Source organism: Anoplopoma fimbria, chromosome 4, assembly GCF_027596085.1.
Source record: "Anoplopoma fimbria isolate UVic2021 breed Golden Eagle Sablefish chromosome 4, Afim_UVic_2022, whole genome shotgun sequence".
Lineage (NCBI taxonomy): Eukaryota > Metazoa > Chordata > Actinopteri > Perciformes > Anoplopomatidae > Anoplopoma > Anoplopoma fimbria.
Genome location: NC_072452.1, coordinates 24,627,155 through 24,644,611, shown reverse-complemented (window position 1 = coordinate 24,644,611; position 17,457 = coordinate 24,627,155). Strand labels below are relative to the sequence as shown.

At 40.4% G+C, this 17,457-nt stretch overlaps 1 protein-coding gene across 1 annotated transcript; it reads right to left on the bottom strand.

The window, feature by feature from the left end:
• Nucleotides 1–8,130: 8,130 nt before the first annotated feature.
• Nucleotides 8,131–17,457, bottom strand: slc26a2 (solute carrier family 26 member 2). Its single transcript, XM_054598023.1, is given in 6 exon segments — nucleotides 8,131–12,361; nucleotides 14,030–14,478; nucleotides 15,106–15,396; nucleotides 15,548–16,021; nucleotides 16,024–16,172; nucleotides 17,370–17,457. Coding segments are annotated over 5 exon segments (2,187 nt in total). The 5' UTR covers nucleotides 16,159–16,172; nucleotides 17,370–17,457; the 3' UTR covers nucleotides 8,131–11,523.

Genomic DNA, 17,457 nt, shown 5'->3' with positions numbered 1-17,457 from the left:
GCCCGAGATGTCAGTGCATGTCCTGTTTTTTTAGCAAGTTACGTTGTTTTGTTTATAATATTGTCAAAGTTATGTTAGCAGCTAATGTACCGAGAGGAAGGAGCTTTTGACAACTCTTCATTATAGAGTTTGAGTGCCTGTGGAGAAAGATACATTCCCACTTCGTTGTCAGCTCTCAACTTAATCTTTCTTTTTGTTTTTCCGTTTTTCCTTTGTGTCCATCTCTATATATTTCTCTCTCTGTCTTTACAAGAGGCAGTTTACTCAGAACAGCTTTAGATAGACAGTATACTATTTTTAAAAAGCCAGAGTCTTTCCCCGGCTTTTAGCTCATCTCTGACAAACGAGACGAAAATAACAGACGTAATCCATCAAAGTAGGCAGGCAGACGGCAAGAACCCAGCGGGGGCATCTTCCAAAGCTACCATTAATACCAATGAAATATCTATCAAACAACTGGGTAAGATTTCAGGCAGAAAAAGTAATCTGAAAAACAACTTCTATGTATCTCACTAGTGCCAAGAAAGTCGAAGGAAGATGAAAGTCAAAAGGAAACGGACATGTTAAGTGTCAGCTGTAATTAAAGTAAATGTCGTACTGCATGTTTTCATCGTTAATGACATTAAGGTTGACCCAGCAAAACACAGAGGACATGTTGTAACACAAAGCTTTTTCTTTGGGAAATAAGGATGAACTAAAAAGCAGGCTGAATTTTGGACAGAAGGGATACATGGACATCACCCATCTCTTTTTTTGGAGGAGAGACTCTGGACATTTATAGCATCAGCGCTAGCTACCAGGGAGCCTTGTGAGGATGTGACTATTGTTGGTTTGAACTAATAATGGCCTTAGTTGTCATTCTATTTACTTGTTTATTCTAATATGTAGAGCGTGAATGGACTACAACCTGCTCCATAAAGCATTGTTTAAATGGGCTACATACAGCATTTTCATATTCTAATTAGTGTCATATATATATATAAGCTACTTATTTCCATCCTTTTTTGCCACCTAGGTGTTGATAAAGCTTCTGTTTTGCATTTATCATTTCGTTTATTCTGTGATGCTTATAGGTTGTGGTTGAATTTTTACCCCATACTCAATTTTACTTATTTTTGCGATACTCTTAAAATTGAGGTACTGACATTATTACAATGATACAAAACAAAAACTTGGTTGCAGACGGGGACGACCTGAGTGCTGCTGCCTGGGGTGACTGCTGTTCTTCAAGTCAAGATGTGAACTAATGCAGTGACTGCCTGGTTTGCCGAGCGTGCGGTGGATGAAGTGGAGGCCTCTTAATGTCGTCCCACAGGCGTCAACAGAGAGCCGAGCCAACTCTCACTGCCCGTCTGACCGCCAGTCCTTGGCTTCACATGTGGAGAGATACTCTGGTGGTTGACTGATAGCTAATCCAATGAACCATTCATTCTCACCCAGTGGATGAAGCACTGTGTTTGGTGTGGTGGTGGATTCAGAGGGGTCATTATGTGTGTGTGTGCGCCTGCTCGTGTGTCACTTGTGCACGCATGTAAGTGTGAGTTTGTCAGTGTGTGTTGCTGCCTCCGGCCTCCTCAACGCCATCTGCCCACTGGAGTGCAGAGTGTCGCCTCCAACTCCCTTCAGGCCACTTCAGCGAGTCCAATCATGGCTCGGAATTAATATTGTGCATAACGGAGGCTCTGAAATTTCTCTTTGCACATTTAGAGATCAGATGGATGTTCAACAGCTGGTACAGACAATTACTATTGTTGGTGCAGAATCATTCAGTAATGTAAGGGAAAGTTAATTAAGTGGTAAAAAAGTAGTTCAGGCCAACAGTCACCCACTGGTCACCCACTGGTCACCCACTGGTTTGTGGACTACCGTTTTGAAACCTTGAGTTTGACATTTTTGCCATCTCCATCTTGTTTTTTTTAAGCCAGAAATGACATATTGAACGAGAGCGTTGAGCTGGGGAAGAGTGAGGCCGAGCATTGTTACCATAACAAGCGCTAAGTTACCAGCTAACACTAGCACTAGCTAGCTAACTTATATATCCTAATTCATGTTAATGTGCCACAGCCTTTATATATATCCTATATATATATATCCTAATTCATGTTAACTGTGATCTTAATTGGGATGATATTTGGCAAACAAAACAATAGTGTCATTTAGTAAAGCCAAATGCTAAATAATGCCCCGGTAGCGATCTATCAATCACAAGATGGCCGTCATTTGTCATTATTCAAGCAGAGGAAACATTTAAAAGTTCACCCCGTACAGTTGTCATGAATGGGGATATAAGCTATAGAGGCCGTTTCTTGTACCAGGCTGTAATCATGTTTATTTCTGCTCTTTTTGCATTTTAACACAGAGGCCTGTGGGAATCCACTCGCTTTTAGAGCCTGCCTCAAGTGGCCATCTCCAAGGGTACAAATGCTGTCAGCCTATCTTTCCGTCTTGCTTATCAAAAAAAGAAAGTGGTGAACAAAACATTCAGGTAGCATCTTCTCATCTTTAGCCGTGCTGACTCTCACTTTCACCGGTTAAAATGACACATGGAGCCAGTAGAAGATGACACCAGCTGTAGCTAATTAATGTTAATTCCATCACCAACTTGATGACACGACTAAATTAAATTTGCGTGTAAAATGCCACTGCAGCTGGTGTTTTTGTAGTCAGCCTTTCAAGATCATTTTTGAGGGAAGAACCTGGTCTTTGTAACGCAGAGTCTGATTCTCACAGTTAAACTTTCATTCATATCCTATCAATACTAAAACTACATGGTGCTATTGTAAATAAGAATTGTTATTTGGGGATTTGGGTAAACTGATTCTTTCCCAAGCCAACTTTTTGTAGTTTGAACATGTTAGGACAGCACAATGTTTGCCAGAACATTAACAGAATTAGACCAAGGTTTTTTGAAAGGCACTTCAGCGTACACATCCCTGAATGACAGCTTTTCTTACAGTTCAGGTCAAACCAGACAGTAACAGTTATTTGCATATAGCTGTTGTTATATGAGAAACCTCTAAGCTCCAATTTCAGTTATTTTGCAATTATATCTGTAACAGAAACCTTCCTGCACAGCTAAAACGCCCTCCTTCTATCACACTATTCATTAAGTAGTATAGACAATCTAGATCTGTCAGCTGTATCTGAGAAAACAAAATAGATATAATGAAGAAAGAAAGTGGAGCTCATGCGAGAGAGTGTTTTTTTTTTTTTTACAGCAAACATAAAATGCCTGTTGGCTTCCTCTGTCAAAACCTCAATGAAATATAGACATGTCCCTTCACAGATCATTGGGATTCTGACAACTTGAAATAATATCCCTCCGGATGACAAGTGCTTTATCCGTGAGCTTTTCTTCTTCTTCCCTGAGTCCTCCCTCCCTCTCTACCTGTCTCTGTCTGTGGAAAAGCAAACAAAGAAATGGAGGCAGTGTAAAGTCGCAGCACCTATGGGATGAAGCGGCCGTTGAAAACGTTGCAAAAAACAACAAATTGAAAAAGAAATAGAGTTGAGCAAGGCCACTTAACTGTAGTTATAGAAATCCACTGAAGCATCTCATTGTCCCAGAACTCTGCCTGCATTAACTGAAAATGTGTTGTTGGCAACACTTGACCTTACAATGGCTTTATTTAATCACATTAGCCTGGTAGTGACCCCGGAAAATAGGATTTGTAGAAAAATAACCCTCATGCATAATGCACTTTTAACAGTGTTTGAGGGCTCTCTTGCAGACATTTTCTAGCCCTTTATGCACTCTTTCCGTAAGACTGCATTTCTGCAGACTTTGCCCGAGGGAATTACCCATAATTCATAGCAATGTGACGTCAAACATTGGGTTACCAGTGGAAGTGTGGAGAACATGAAACATAAAAAACTCATTAAATCAGAGGAAATTGAAGCAGAGATTATATTACACAGATTTATTCATCAAACATTTCGTTTAGTTATTGAAGCTGTTTTTACAAAAACAAGTATTTATTATATATTATACAGAATATTGGAACATGTTGCTTGTTTGCTGTGTATCAAAAAATTTTCAGCACATTCAGTCCAGGAACCAAGCAATATTCTGAGTGTTGATTGGTTTGGGAGGACGTCCTCCATTGGAGCATCATTTTACATGTTTTGTCCAACAACAGAATAGTATGAAAGAAAACAAAGTACATTAAATTGATCTAAGATGCGTCTTCCTCTGCCCCCCCAACACCCCTTTCTTTACTGCCCTGCAGGTGTCGCTGTTAAAGAATTTTAATCAGAATGTCAGTAATGGACTTTGTAAAATACATATTTTAATCTCCCTCTTTCCCCTGCCTCTATGGACCAGCCTCCTCTGAAACATAAAGGAAGAGTATTTTGGTAGAACATTTGGAAAGTAAACATTGTAATACAGAAATGATTAAGCCTCAAGTTGAGGATGGTGTAGATAGACTTTAAATCACATTAGAATAATTCTTGCATCGGCTCCATAGCAAGAGCTAGTTCTCATCGCTAATCTTGATTAAGATAAATCAGCTTGGGATTTGTTGATAATACAAAATGATGAAAGATTGGAAGTGAGATCGAGAGTAAACTTTCTTCCGTCTTCCTGTGCTGGAGTTTTCAGTTGTGTGCCAGCCAACACAGATGCCATTTCCCCGGTTAAATGCAAATTTGGAGAGGCAACAAGCCATGAAAGAGACTATAATCACCTCTGCTTTCCTCATCTCTCTGCACCAGTCTCTCCTCTTCTCACCTGATTAAGCTTGCAAAACTTTCAGCAGTCAGATAGAGTTCAGAGAGACGACTCGACGAGTTCTGCATTTTTACTGAATTCATCAGGTTATTTCATATTTTGGGTGCTTTAATTATTGTATCACAAAAACCACAAATCATTACATTACATTACATTACAGTCATTTAGCAGACGCTTTTATCCAAAGCGACTTACAGGAAGTGTATTCAACATAGGTATTCAAGAGAACTACTAGTCACCAGAAGTCATAAGTGCATCTCCTTTCTTAAACAAGCATCTTAAAGCATAAACCAGAGCAAAAGTATAGTGCAGAGGCAAATTACTACGAAAACAATAGTTGCAACAAACTAATACGAATATAATAAGTGCTACAAACTAATACGAATAGGATAAGCAGCAATAAACTGCAACAAACTGATACGAATACAATAAGAGCAACAAACTGATACGAATACAATAAGTGCTACGAGGAATCATGCGACATGTCTCCTCTAAACCTGCCTGAAAATAAGCTGCATCTCTTGTTGATCTCTGGTGTTCAGACTTGACTTGTTCTGTTTTCAGTATCCAGTGTTATTCCCTTTGGAAAACCAGTCAACTTGAGTTGAACTGGACCTGAGCCTGGAAACAAAGTGGAACTGACTGACATGGCCCGTCTTTCATCTGTGGCTTTTTGCCATCACCTTTACAGTCTTTGACACTGGTAGGTCTGGTTTATTGAGCTTAAAATGTCTGTCAATAAAAGTGCAAAAGGTTTTAAGTAATGTACAGAATAAAACACCCACAGGACTGAACACGTTGGTTTCAAATACAGTCCAGGGTGACTCAACACAGAAACGAGATTAAAATAGTGATAAAAGATCAGAGCCAGTAACAGTTTTAAGGTTTAAAAGAAATCCACGTAACTTAAAGCAAGTGGGATTTAAATACAAGAACTTCTTCATAAATATTGAAAGCATTTTCTTCACTAAATTCTCTCCAGCTTCCTGGTCAACGCTGCCTCCTGGTGGCAAAATAAAGTCACTGCTTTTTTTGGTTCTCAGTGCAGCAAACACCACCCTGAACCAGAGAGACTCCATACAACATGCAAGTCTAACATTTTATTTTTCTTTGCATCCCTTCTGAAAATCTCACATAAATACATTCTGCTACTGAGCAAAGTATTTCAAACATTCCTTCTTGACTATTTCCCAACAATACAAGCTCCTCGTGATATAATAAGAATCTATTGATAATGTGTGAAATTAGAAACACATTAACTCTCTTTTTACCCACAAGATAACAACAAATAAAGTGAGCTTCCATCATTTCTGCAACACATCCTAAACACCCAATGATTCATCTATTTAGCATTTAATTGTTTGGCGGAGGTCGGAGGCCTGGAGGAAAATGAACCAACGCTGTCTCCCACACAATTACATTCCCATACAAATAAACTCTTTTCCAGTTTGCAGTTTTAAACGTGATTAACATCGTAAATTGATACCAAACTCGTATGCAAACAAAATTACTTGGTTACTTTTTTCAAGCCACAAAAAAAAAAAAATGGTTAGTCTAAGTAAAAACATCATGTTTTGTTCCTTTTATTAAATTTTCCTGATGTAAATTAAAACAAGTCAATGTTGACTTTTGTTTCTAAGCAGGGAACAAACAACGGTTTCCTGTTGTTTGTTTGACTAATCCTCTCATCCTGAATTTGATTAGAAACAGTTTTGTTGCATTGGAACATCATTTTTAAGGCTCCAGGCTACATGGTTGAAAAAAGTTGAAATATATAAAGCCGTTGTTCCTTCGTAGCACGCTCTCTGAAAGTGTTGGATGAGGACGAGGAGAGTGAAAGGGAGACAGAAGATGAGAACAGGAGATAGTGGCAGGCCCAAAACTTCTAATCACCAAACTCTTATCTCCTCCAAAAGTTTACACAGAGCCAGACTGGTTATTGACTAAAGCTCCCGAGTACTGATGGAGCATCTAAGGATCCTCCTTCAACTTGAGGTCACTCATCAATATTTTGTATTTTCTCCCGTCAGGCAGGGTCATCGATCATCTGGGTGAAAGCCACAAGGACGATGAAAGAACATCAAGATAAAAACTACGGCTTAAATGAGTTGTGAACTTATTGCAGCTCTTCTGAACGGTATGAAAAATGTTTTATTAAATACTGGATATTGGCATTTTAAGGCATAATGCATGTCCTTTTGTTATAGCGTCTCATGATGGAGAGCAGTTACATGAGCTTTTTCTAAGTGACAAGAACCTCGAGGAATCGGCACAAAATGATGCTATTCGCTTACATTGTATTTGTCTAGACCAACATCACCAATCTGTCTGAAAGGGCTTTACGATCTGTACAGCATACGACAACCTCTGTCCTTGGACCGTCTCATTGAAAACAGAATAACTTTATATAAAAAAACAACCTTTAACAGGAAACAAAAGAGGAAGAAACCTCAGGGAGAGCAGAAGTGCAACATGCAGTCTAAAGCACTGCCGTCAGTATCGGCCCTTTTACATTCCTATTGCAGTTGAACAGTGAAAGGGTCAGTTCTTTACAGCGTTAGACACAGCATTTCGTGCTGCCCTCGGGGATCATCATCATCATCATCATCATCCTGCTCACCTTGAAACTCGAGAGTGAAGACAAACTGGTCTGTTTGGTCTTTTCTCCCCAGAACTCCAGTTTTTTGTCAGAGAACAAGTCCCCAAAGGCCGGGCGGTGTGGGGGGGGTTTACCTAATTGTTTGTTCAAAACAAAAGTTTAACAAATTAAAAAAATAGTCCAAGATATAACAGAAAACAATAGTGGTGTAAGGGACCGTAGTTGACTTCTAATAATCCTGATAATGACCTGATGATTTATGTTGTTTGTTAAAGGCTGGACTACTAAAAGGATAAAGTGTTCCACATTCAAATGTTGAAAAATGACTAGACCTATGTGATATATTTTGTTCAGCTGTGTATTTATGTGTTAGGGAAATCAGTCATTTTAAGGTTAAGGTGCGTTTCATTCGGTGGCGTTACATCCCCTCTCCTCTCCGTGTGCGTCAGCGGTGTGGTTGTCTGCCGGGAGTGGAGTGGCAGGTCGGCTTTGTTCGAACAGCAGAAATCCCAAATAAATATGTCGGCACAAAGACGTGATGTGCAGGTTGGGAATTCACCAGAGTGGTGGTAAAAACACATGATGTCATTTTGTAGTTCTGTGTGAACAAAGGTAACTTTCACTACATCCCAAAGCATTAACAGCTATAACACAAAGGAGCCAACAGTAAATACTACTTTAGTCAATATTTGAGTACAGTGTTTGTTTAAGAGGGGTTAATTGATTAGGCCCAGCTTAAGTAGAAAGACACGGATGAAAACCATTACAAAGCATTTTATTAAATCAACAGCAGCGGGCACATAGGCTTTTATATTTCCCTTTATTGTTTGCATGTCATGAATACAATCCTACTTCTTCATTTAAAGCAATATATAATATGTATTTTACATCAGAAAGGTGAACAGAGGCTGTCTCTACCAAATGAGCTATCAGCTATAATCTCTTTGTTGGCAGCTACAATTAGGTAATAGTGAGTCTTAGTGAGAAAAAACACACCAACAAAATATGGAACAAATCTTTGGGATAAAAAAACGTTTACAATGTTTTTCTTGCAGCCATAATTTCTTTGCCCTCTGTATTATGGATTTATAGAAAAAGAAGCTATAAAAATACACCGCTACTGTTTTAGAGCTGCAAGAAATGACAGAAAAGAAGCTATAGATAAAACAATCCTAATATTCTGCAAATCTAAAACCAGTTTGATTGACAGATTGATTGTGATGACTGCTGGAGATGGGACGGTTGATTTGAGAGTGTTTTCTCCATTTAAGTTGAAATCTAATCCAAAACATGAAGATGAAATCAAACTGTGCGTTGAGGTTTTGTAGTGAGACGGGTGTGGCTGCTTCTAGCTCTTTTTCAGATTGATTGATGAGCGTTATTTAAGAAGGCAGGGTTTACAGGTTTACAGGCTTACAGGTTGTAAAGAGGTGTGTTCAGTAAATACACAGAGCAGCATTCATTTGGCGCCAGTTTAACGAACTCACATTCTGATTTCTTTGTTGGCCAACAATGGAGCTTTTGATTATCTTTCAATACCTATAACAAATCATAAAAATAAAGTCACTAAAACAGACGGGTTTGAACAGGAAAGAAAAAGAAACGCTGTACTGACACAGTGAGAAGAAAGAGATTTAACACGCGTCAACCGCCTCACAAGGATGAAGAGGATTGTCCGACAGTCTTCTATCAGCAGAGACTTCACAGATTTGAAGCACAATAATTTAGGGCAACAAACTTTATGAGAAGATGACAAAGTGTATTTTCAGCTTCTCATTCAACTACTTTGAAGAATGTAGAATATAAAACATATTCTGGTTTGTTGAGCATTTGTTTGTTTACCACATAATTCCATATGTGTTCCTTCATAGTTTGGATGTCTTCAATATTAATCTACAATGTAGAAAAAAAAAAAAATAAAAATAAAGAAAAACCATTGAATGAGAAGGTGTGTCCAAACTTTTGACTGGTACTGTATTTTTTCATATATTTTAACATAAATATAAATGAATACAAAACTAGAAGTGAACCTGTAATGAACTTTTATTTGTGCCTTTTTAGTTTTCACAATAAAAGCATTATTAAAGAAAATGATGAATGAACTTTGTAAACTAAAGCTAAAAACAAATGCAGATGCACTGAGTTTATCCTAAACAGATATCACTCTCCCTTTTATGTTGTTAATGTAAAGCACTTTGAATGAATTTAAAGAGAAAACTCACACTGTGAGAGTCAGAGGACGACGAATGATTATCACGTACTTTTAAAACAAGTTCTCGTGAAAGAGGTTCAGGTCTAATAGACGTCAGTTCATTTCCTGCCTGATAAAACCATTTGTGAGGTCAATGATTAGAAACATTTAACATTATTTACGCCCATGTTCACTAGCTAGCAGCTGCTTTCTTTCCTTCCTTTTTGCTTTTGCCAGTGCATTTTACACTCCTTTGGCAGGAATGCGTATTGCATCGTCCGTGTGGAAAAACTCTGAAACTCATTGAAAATCTCCATAACTGTGCTAGAGGTCATAAACTTCAGAGTGCCTTTAACTAAGAACATCATGTAGCCAACCCTGAGCATTCCTCTATTACAAAAATAGAAATGAATTGACCTCCATGATTTATTTATAATATTTTGAACAATAATGTCTTTAATAATATAGCGGCTCTTAGTTTGATGAGACGATCTCTTACACACAAAGACCTGAGCTAGTTCAAGGTTCGACCGGCACAATTCAACTTCAGCTTTTTATCTCACAGCAGAAAAGTGCTTTTCTTTATCTCAAACTTTGCTCCCCATTCCTCACCCCGACTGACAAATGTGTATTGATAAAGCTCCAGTAACAGTCAGTAATGTTGTCACCCTCAGCAAACGTAAAGTACTCCGTCAGAACGACACACGATTTAGGAAAGACCTGCCAGCTTATTAAAAAAAAAAGGACATTTGTTCCAAAATGCAACTCTTCATTTTAAAAACATGACTTTTCCAGACGGAAAAATGTAAAAGAGACGGTAACAAGAAGATTGTCAATCAGAAGCTCGTGGAAATAGAAATATTGTACATTGCAACAGTGAAAGTTGACTGTCATTCATATGTCGAAGAGCTGATATGAAAACATTCAGTACATTTGAACAAGTAAGGCCCTGTATAGGCATCGGTGAAGGCACTACAGTTTGGTTACATGGAGGCTGCCAAATGGAAAGTAAACAGACATTTACTGCTGTTGTTTGCTCAAGTCCAGCATTCCTACTCCCGTTCAGTCAACAGAGCAGATTTACTTCTTTATGGCTTTGTAAATCTGACCAAAAATAAAAATAAAAAACCTGCCTCCCATGGTTATCACTGGCATGAGAGAGAGCAGCATTATGGACTACGATCAGCATCAGTACATTCATGAGCTCAGTCTGTAGGATTTGATTCAAGTTGTTGAAAAACTGTCCTGATTACATGTGAAGCTACAAACGTAAATGAAACTTGAATTCTGAAATGCTGATACAGAGTTCCCTTAAAACAGCATTTCTCAACTTCAAACCATTTCACTTACTGCAAGTATCCCAACACGCATTATCTACATAAAACATTTAGGCTTGCAAATTTTGGACAGGAGCTCCATGACAGAATGATATATCAGTTTAGTTAAGTACAGTCCCTGCTGTAAACTTTACAGCCACTTTGCATGTGACTCAATTGTTGGGAGACTAGTTGTGAGATCAAAAACATTAAAATGTATAATAATACAGTAGATGTAGGGAACAAACGGCTATAGTACTACTACATCAGATAATACATTTTCAATTTCAGGGTGAAAAAGGGTGAGTTAGGACGGAACTATAAATAAATATATATAAATAGTTTTTAGTTTGTGTAACTTTAGTTGATGTATTTTTGAGAACTCTTTGGGTGTTTGTATGCAAAAATAGAAAATGTTGCTCAAAGTGAAGTTTCACACATAAGTGCTGTGTACTTTGGTTTCATGTTGATACGAGGACTAAAAATGCTTATAAAATGACAGAATCATATTTAAAACTGTGTAAAATAAATATTTGTCTGCAGCAGTTATGTAGGATAGACGTGTGAAACTTGCACTTCAGCCATCAATGTGGCATTAAAGGCACATCGGTAACTATTGACTTTTCTTTTGGATTATGCACAGCTGCATACGTGTAAACATAGATATTTGGATAAATAGATCTTTTCAGCATTTGCTGTCATAATCTCCGTTTGGAGCGGAGAGGCTTTGGACGTAGCGGACGGCGTCTGCGATGGTGAAGAAGAGGATTTTGTCTTCTCCTCCATCGCATCCTTCTTTGCCGGGGTAGAATCCCCCTCTTTCCAGTGAGTCCAGTACTGAGGTACTGCACCGGGCCAGGACAACCTTGATCCCAAGTTCTGCATAATCCTTGCGGACCTCTTTCAGAGCGTTCACTCCAGCAGTGTCGAGAAACAAGATGGCGCTGCAGTCGATCACCAAACCGCGTAAGCTACGGGACTTCTCCTCGGGCATCAGCGTCACAGTCGCTCCGGCTTCAACCTCCTCCTGCTGCTTCACCTCACCCTCCGTCTCCCCTGATTTCAGATTTGGGACTCCTGCAGCCTCCTCCTGCTGTTTGTTCTTCTTCTTAAACTTCATGAGTTGGGCTTTCCCCTTCACAGGCGTGAGCCCCACACTCTTGAAGAGGGATTTTTTGAACAAGCTCTGGTTGGCGTAATAGATTGGAGCCTCGTATCTAAAAACGGCCACTTCGGGATTGGTCCGAAGGCCGCGGTAGGACAACAGGTCCTCATAATGCTCCCTGCTCGGGGCCCGGCCCAGCTCCTGGACCCGGGCTTGCTGGGTTCGGCCCAGGACGCTGAGGGCCGACACCAGAACCCCCACGAGCAGACCCAGCTCTGTGTTGACGAAGGCCGAGGTTGCCATGGTGATCAGCCAGATGGAGGCATCCACGCGGTTGACACGCCACATGCTGGGAATGTCGAGGAACTTCCGTAAAGCTCCGCGGAGGTTGACCAGGATGATGACGGCTAACACACACCTGGGTAGAAAAAGGGCAGGAGAGGGCAAAGGTCAGGACTCAGAGGCGTTCATGGGAGAAGAGTGAGGCGTTTTAAAAAAGCTTTTGCGATGTGAAAGCTTTGATACATGACATTTGACACTCTGTTGGGCTTCAAGGCTTTTACATTGCCAATGTTTTTGAAAGGATAACAATGAGGGGAAATGGTTGAAAGTACCAGACAGAAGAGACCAAAAAGCTCCACAAAGAAAGTCAAATAAACACAATCTGGCTTCAGCACGGTGACATCATTGAGGAAGGCTTCCGTTTGATCTGCTGAAAGCATCTACCAACGAGTGAGAAGTACTGTTTACCTCTGTAGCCGCAATGAATTCAACCCGTGTCTGCTTTAAGTTACCGTGAGATATTTCAACACTTCCACAGCCTCTGCAGAGCGAGCAGAGTCAGCATTGACCCTCCACTATAGGTTATCTGGATTTGTCTTTTCAAGGTAAACAAGATAAGACCAGCAAGCAAAAGTAACTCCTGTACACTAGAAAGAATCCCCTGAAACCTCTGCAACAAAATGCAAAAGAAATCCAATATTATGCGTTTGCTCTTCACCAAAACGTGTGTAGCTCTTTATTGCATGTTGTGATGTGTATTCTCTGTAATCATGATTCTCCTCAAGGTGCATTTAACAGATTAGAGACACTGACTCGTACAGAACAACGTAACTGTTCAGTGGGAAATTACCGGAATGCGTCAAAGCAGGCTAAACTGCCCTGACCTGCTTCTGCAGAAGAGGGTGATGGTTTTTTTTAGGAAAGACAACCAAGGCGTTCAGGGTTTTCTCAGGTAAGGCCTTTAAACACCGGAACTTTTGTTTTGGAATGATTTTTTTCAATTAAATAGCATCAACCAATCACGTTGTGCAGAATGGACTTAGTCAAACGTACACTATACAACAACACGGAGGCTCCATAGTCCGAACCAAGACAGAAACCTTTATTACTCCGTTCAACCTCGACAAAGACACACCTTCTCATTCACTACTTTGAAGAATGTAAAATATAAAACATATTCGATTTGTTTGTTTCCATATGTGTTCCTTCATAGTTTTGTTCTTACCTATCACAATAAAAGCCCTACACATATAGTCTTATGTTATATATATATATACAGTACCAGTCAAAAGTTTGGACACACCTTCTCATTCAACTACTTTGAAGAATGTAAAATATAAAACATATTCTGGTTTGTTGAGCATTTGTTTGTTTACCACATAATTCCATATGTGTTCCTTCATAGTTTGGATGTCTTCAATATTAATCTACAATGTAGAAAAAAATAAAAATAAAGATGTCTTCAATGTTAATCTACAATGTAGAAAAAAACCATTGAATGAGAAGGTGTGTCCAAACATTTGACTAGTACTGTACATACACTGCGTAACTGTTTATCAGAGGAAACTCAAAGTGTTTTATGAATAAAGGAAACTGAATAAAATAGCTTATGGTATATTAGGCTATACAACAGTTTACCTCAGCTTTTTACACAAAGCTATTTCTTCTTATTCCATCACTCCCATCCTGTGATTGTATGTTCCTGTCTTCATTTGATATGGTTTGACTTATGACAAGTGAAAATGTTAGTATTTATGATGACAGGTTGTCAATAACAATAATCTCCTCTATGTGGTATGCTTACTTTTGAAGGGAAAAGAAGAGCGGTGCGATAACCAGCAGCACCAGCAGCAGGACGAGGGCGCTGACCAGCCCGGATACCTGAGTCTGGCACCCTGTGGACTCCTTCACGAGGGTCTTGGTCAGCGCGGCGCTGCTGGTGAAGCATCGGAAGAACGACGGCAGGATGTTGCAGAGGCCGATGGCGTACATCTCCTGGTTGGCGTCCACCGTGTAGCCGTGCTTCTTGGCGAACATCTCCGACAGTGAGACGGTGATGGCGAATCCCACGATGGCAATGGAGAAGGCGTCCACGGCCACGTTGGGGATCAGAGTCCACATCGGCAGCTGAGGAGGGAGGAAGCCCGTGGGGATGTCGCCGGCCACGTCCGACCCATAGTCAGTGTTGAAGTGTCCGAAGTGAGACGCCAGCGTAGCAATGATCACCACGAAGAGCTCGAAGGGAATCGGAGCCTGGGTAAGGAACAGAACAAAAAGAAAACACACTTTATTCTAATGCTACACAAGTCCAAAAGGTTTATCCTGTGTACGGTGGCCTTTTGAGGACAACTAGAGCTCACTCTTAGCTTAACTTTCTTTGTTTCTTTTGTTCAGGTTTAGCTACACTTTTGACGCCTCAAATTAAACGCTCAATTCTGCTTTAGCTCAACTGTGCTCTGACCAATATATTAGAGCCATTAGCATGCTAATGTTAGCACTCTTACCTCATCCTTAACCACATCAAACATCTACAATAATCATGATCATTTGATGTAATGGAGCTTAATTACCTCTTGACATACACCTTATGATAAACTACTTTTGGTACTGTGCCTTAACTCAACTTTCCACTTCGGTGGGTCAATTAAAAGTAGAACATTTGACTTGATATAAATCACTGGACAGAAGTTGTGGGTTAACAGAGTGACCAAGTGAAACCACATCACCATCCTGCAAACAACCGGAATGTAAAGTGCTTTCTCGCTGAACCAGTTCCTCTTCAAACTTAAACGACGGCCCTCTGGTCAGTAAACCGGTAGTAGGCGAGACCTCAGAACAGACTATTTCATTCCATTATAATAAACGAACATCTCTGATTACCTTTAGCTTGGCTTTGAAGCGATTGTTGATCTCCTTGACAGGTAGCAGTACCAGCAAACACACCAAACTGGTAACAAGGTCACAAACATTGGTGTGTCCCAGGTTGGTGAGCACGCTGTACCAGGTCTTAAACAGAACGAACCAGCCCTGAGGCCGGGGGACCTTCAGGCCCAGCAGGTATTTGAACTGGGAGGTGAAGATGGTGAGGGAGGCTCCTGTAGCGAAGCCACTGAGGAGGGAGTCCGAGAGGTAGACGGAGACGAAGCCGACCTGGAAAATACCCATCAGCACCTGAGACAAAGAGAAAGAGATAAGCAGGGAGTTAATGGGCAGGTTCCAAACCTGCAGGCAGGAAGTTGACATTCAAAAGACATATTTGCAAAAACAGACATTTTTCCACAGCAGCTTATAGATTCATTTGTTTTGGCCCCTGCTGTCTCACCTGGTAAACCCCAGCAGTAAAAGTAACCGTAGCTCCCACTGTGATGGCGTAGCAGCTCTTGTCGCATCCCATCACGACACTGTCGTTCCCCTGGCCCGCCAGCAGGACGGAGCTGTCGTTGAAACCCATGCCGCTGCTTTCCGTGAGGTATCCCGCCAGAGCCAGTTCCCGATCCACCACCTGACCCACGAGCAGGCAGAGCACCCCGAAGACCCCCGCCGAGATGTGTCTGGAGGTGCCGAAGATGGCGTAGATGATTGAGGTGAAGAAGGAAGTGTACAGACCATATATGGGGTCCTGACTGGCCAGTAAGGAGTAGGCTATGGACTGAGGGACCAATAGGATCCCCACAATCAGCCCTGACATGACATCGCCCAGCAGCCATTCTCTGAGCTGGTAGCGTGGCAGCCATCTCAGAATCGGGATGAAGCCCAGGACTTTGGCTTTAGCTTTCTCTGAGGTGCACGAGCATTTTTCTTCAGACGGCGCGACACAGCGGTCTGCCAGCTTTTAGCCGTTTCTTTCTCCACCCTCTCCAGAATGAGAGGCTGCTGCTGCTGCTGGTCCAGCTCGGCTCCATCATCTTCTTCTTCTTCTTTGTCGTGACTCATGATGGAGCCCTTTTCTGTGGGAGGTTTAAAGAAAGAGTTCATTTTAGTAATCATAAAACAACTGCGGATTTCTGCAGGTCAACAAATATCTACGCGTATGCCAACTCGTCCATTCTTCTGCATATATTAGTGTTTGCACCTCACGAAAATAACATGAACAAGAAGCAGTGAGGAGGAGGAGGAGGAGGAGGAGGAGGAGGAGGAGTGCTATTAGATTACAGGTCATTGGGTGTTGGCCTGACTGCACATTTCTGACAATTTGAACAATGTTTCCTCCTGTTGATGTTGCCTCATAATACAGATATACACATATGATACTTCCTCATATTCATATAATTCAGCTTGTGCTTTCAGTGACTCACAGACAGAGAAACGCACCATTACTGGCAATCAGCAGTAGTGACGTGTGAAAAACATTAAAAGGACAAAAGTTTGCAGGAAACATAGAAGAAAAAGCCGATAACAACCCGTGTGAAAGGTTATTTATCTCTACACGGCGTTCACACATCCAGGTCTGACTGACTGGATGTTTCATTTAATTATACTTTATGATATTGTTGTTTAAGCAAATACTGGATGTTTCATTTAATTATACTTTAAGATATTGTTGTTTAAGCAAATACTGGATGTTTCATTGAATTATACTTTATGATATTGTTGTTTAAGCAAATACTGGATGTTTCATTTAATTATACTTTAAGATATTGTTGTTTAAGCAAATACTGGATGTTTCATTGAATTATACTTTATGATATTGTTGTTTAAGCAAATGCAAGCTTGCAATTTGGTCATATTAGAAGACACAAATATCTCAAAATGTAAAAGTTGAAAGTGTTATTCCAAGTTCCCTGCTGGTTAAACAACATCAACATCATTATATAGAGTATGTGAAGAAGTCCTGACTATAATATTGGATAAATAATGATGTTAATGCAACATAGGAAGTCTTAAAAGCACCACTATTACATCAAAAACAGGTTGTTTTAACACCCATACAAGTGGCTGCAGACTTGCACAGCATGGTCCACTGTGACGTAGGCGGGTCCGCAGTGACGTCACCTCGTTCTGTTCAGCCCAGTTATGAATGGAGACATTGTAAACAACGTGGACACCAGCTGGGACTCAGAGTAACAGTGTAAATAAACACATGTGTGTGTTATATATGTTATATTTTATTACATGTGTGTGTTGGCATGTGCAGGGTGACTGACCTGAGCTCGGTTCGGTCGCTGCTGGAGGAGTTATCTCAGAGTTGTGCTGGGTTCAGAGAGCAGACTTTCATTTTAAGCCCTGAGCTCC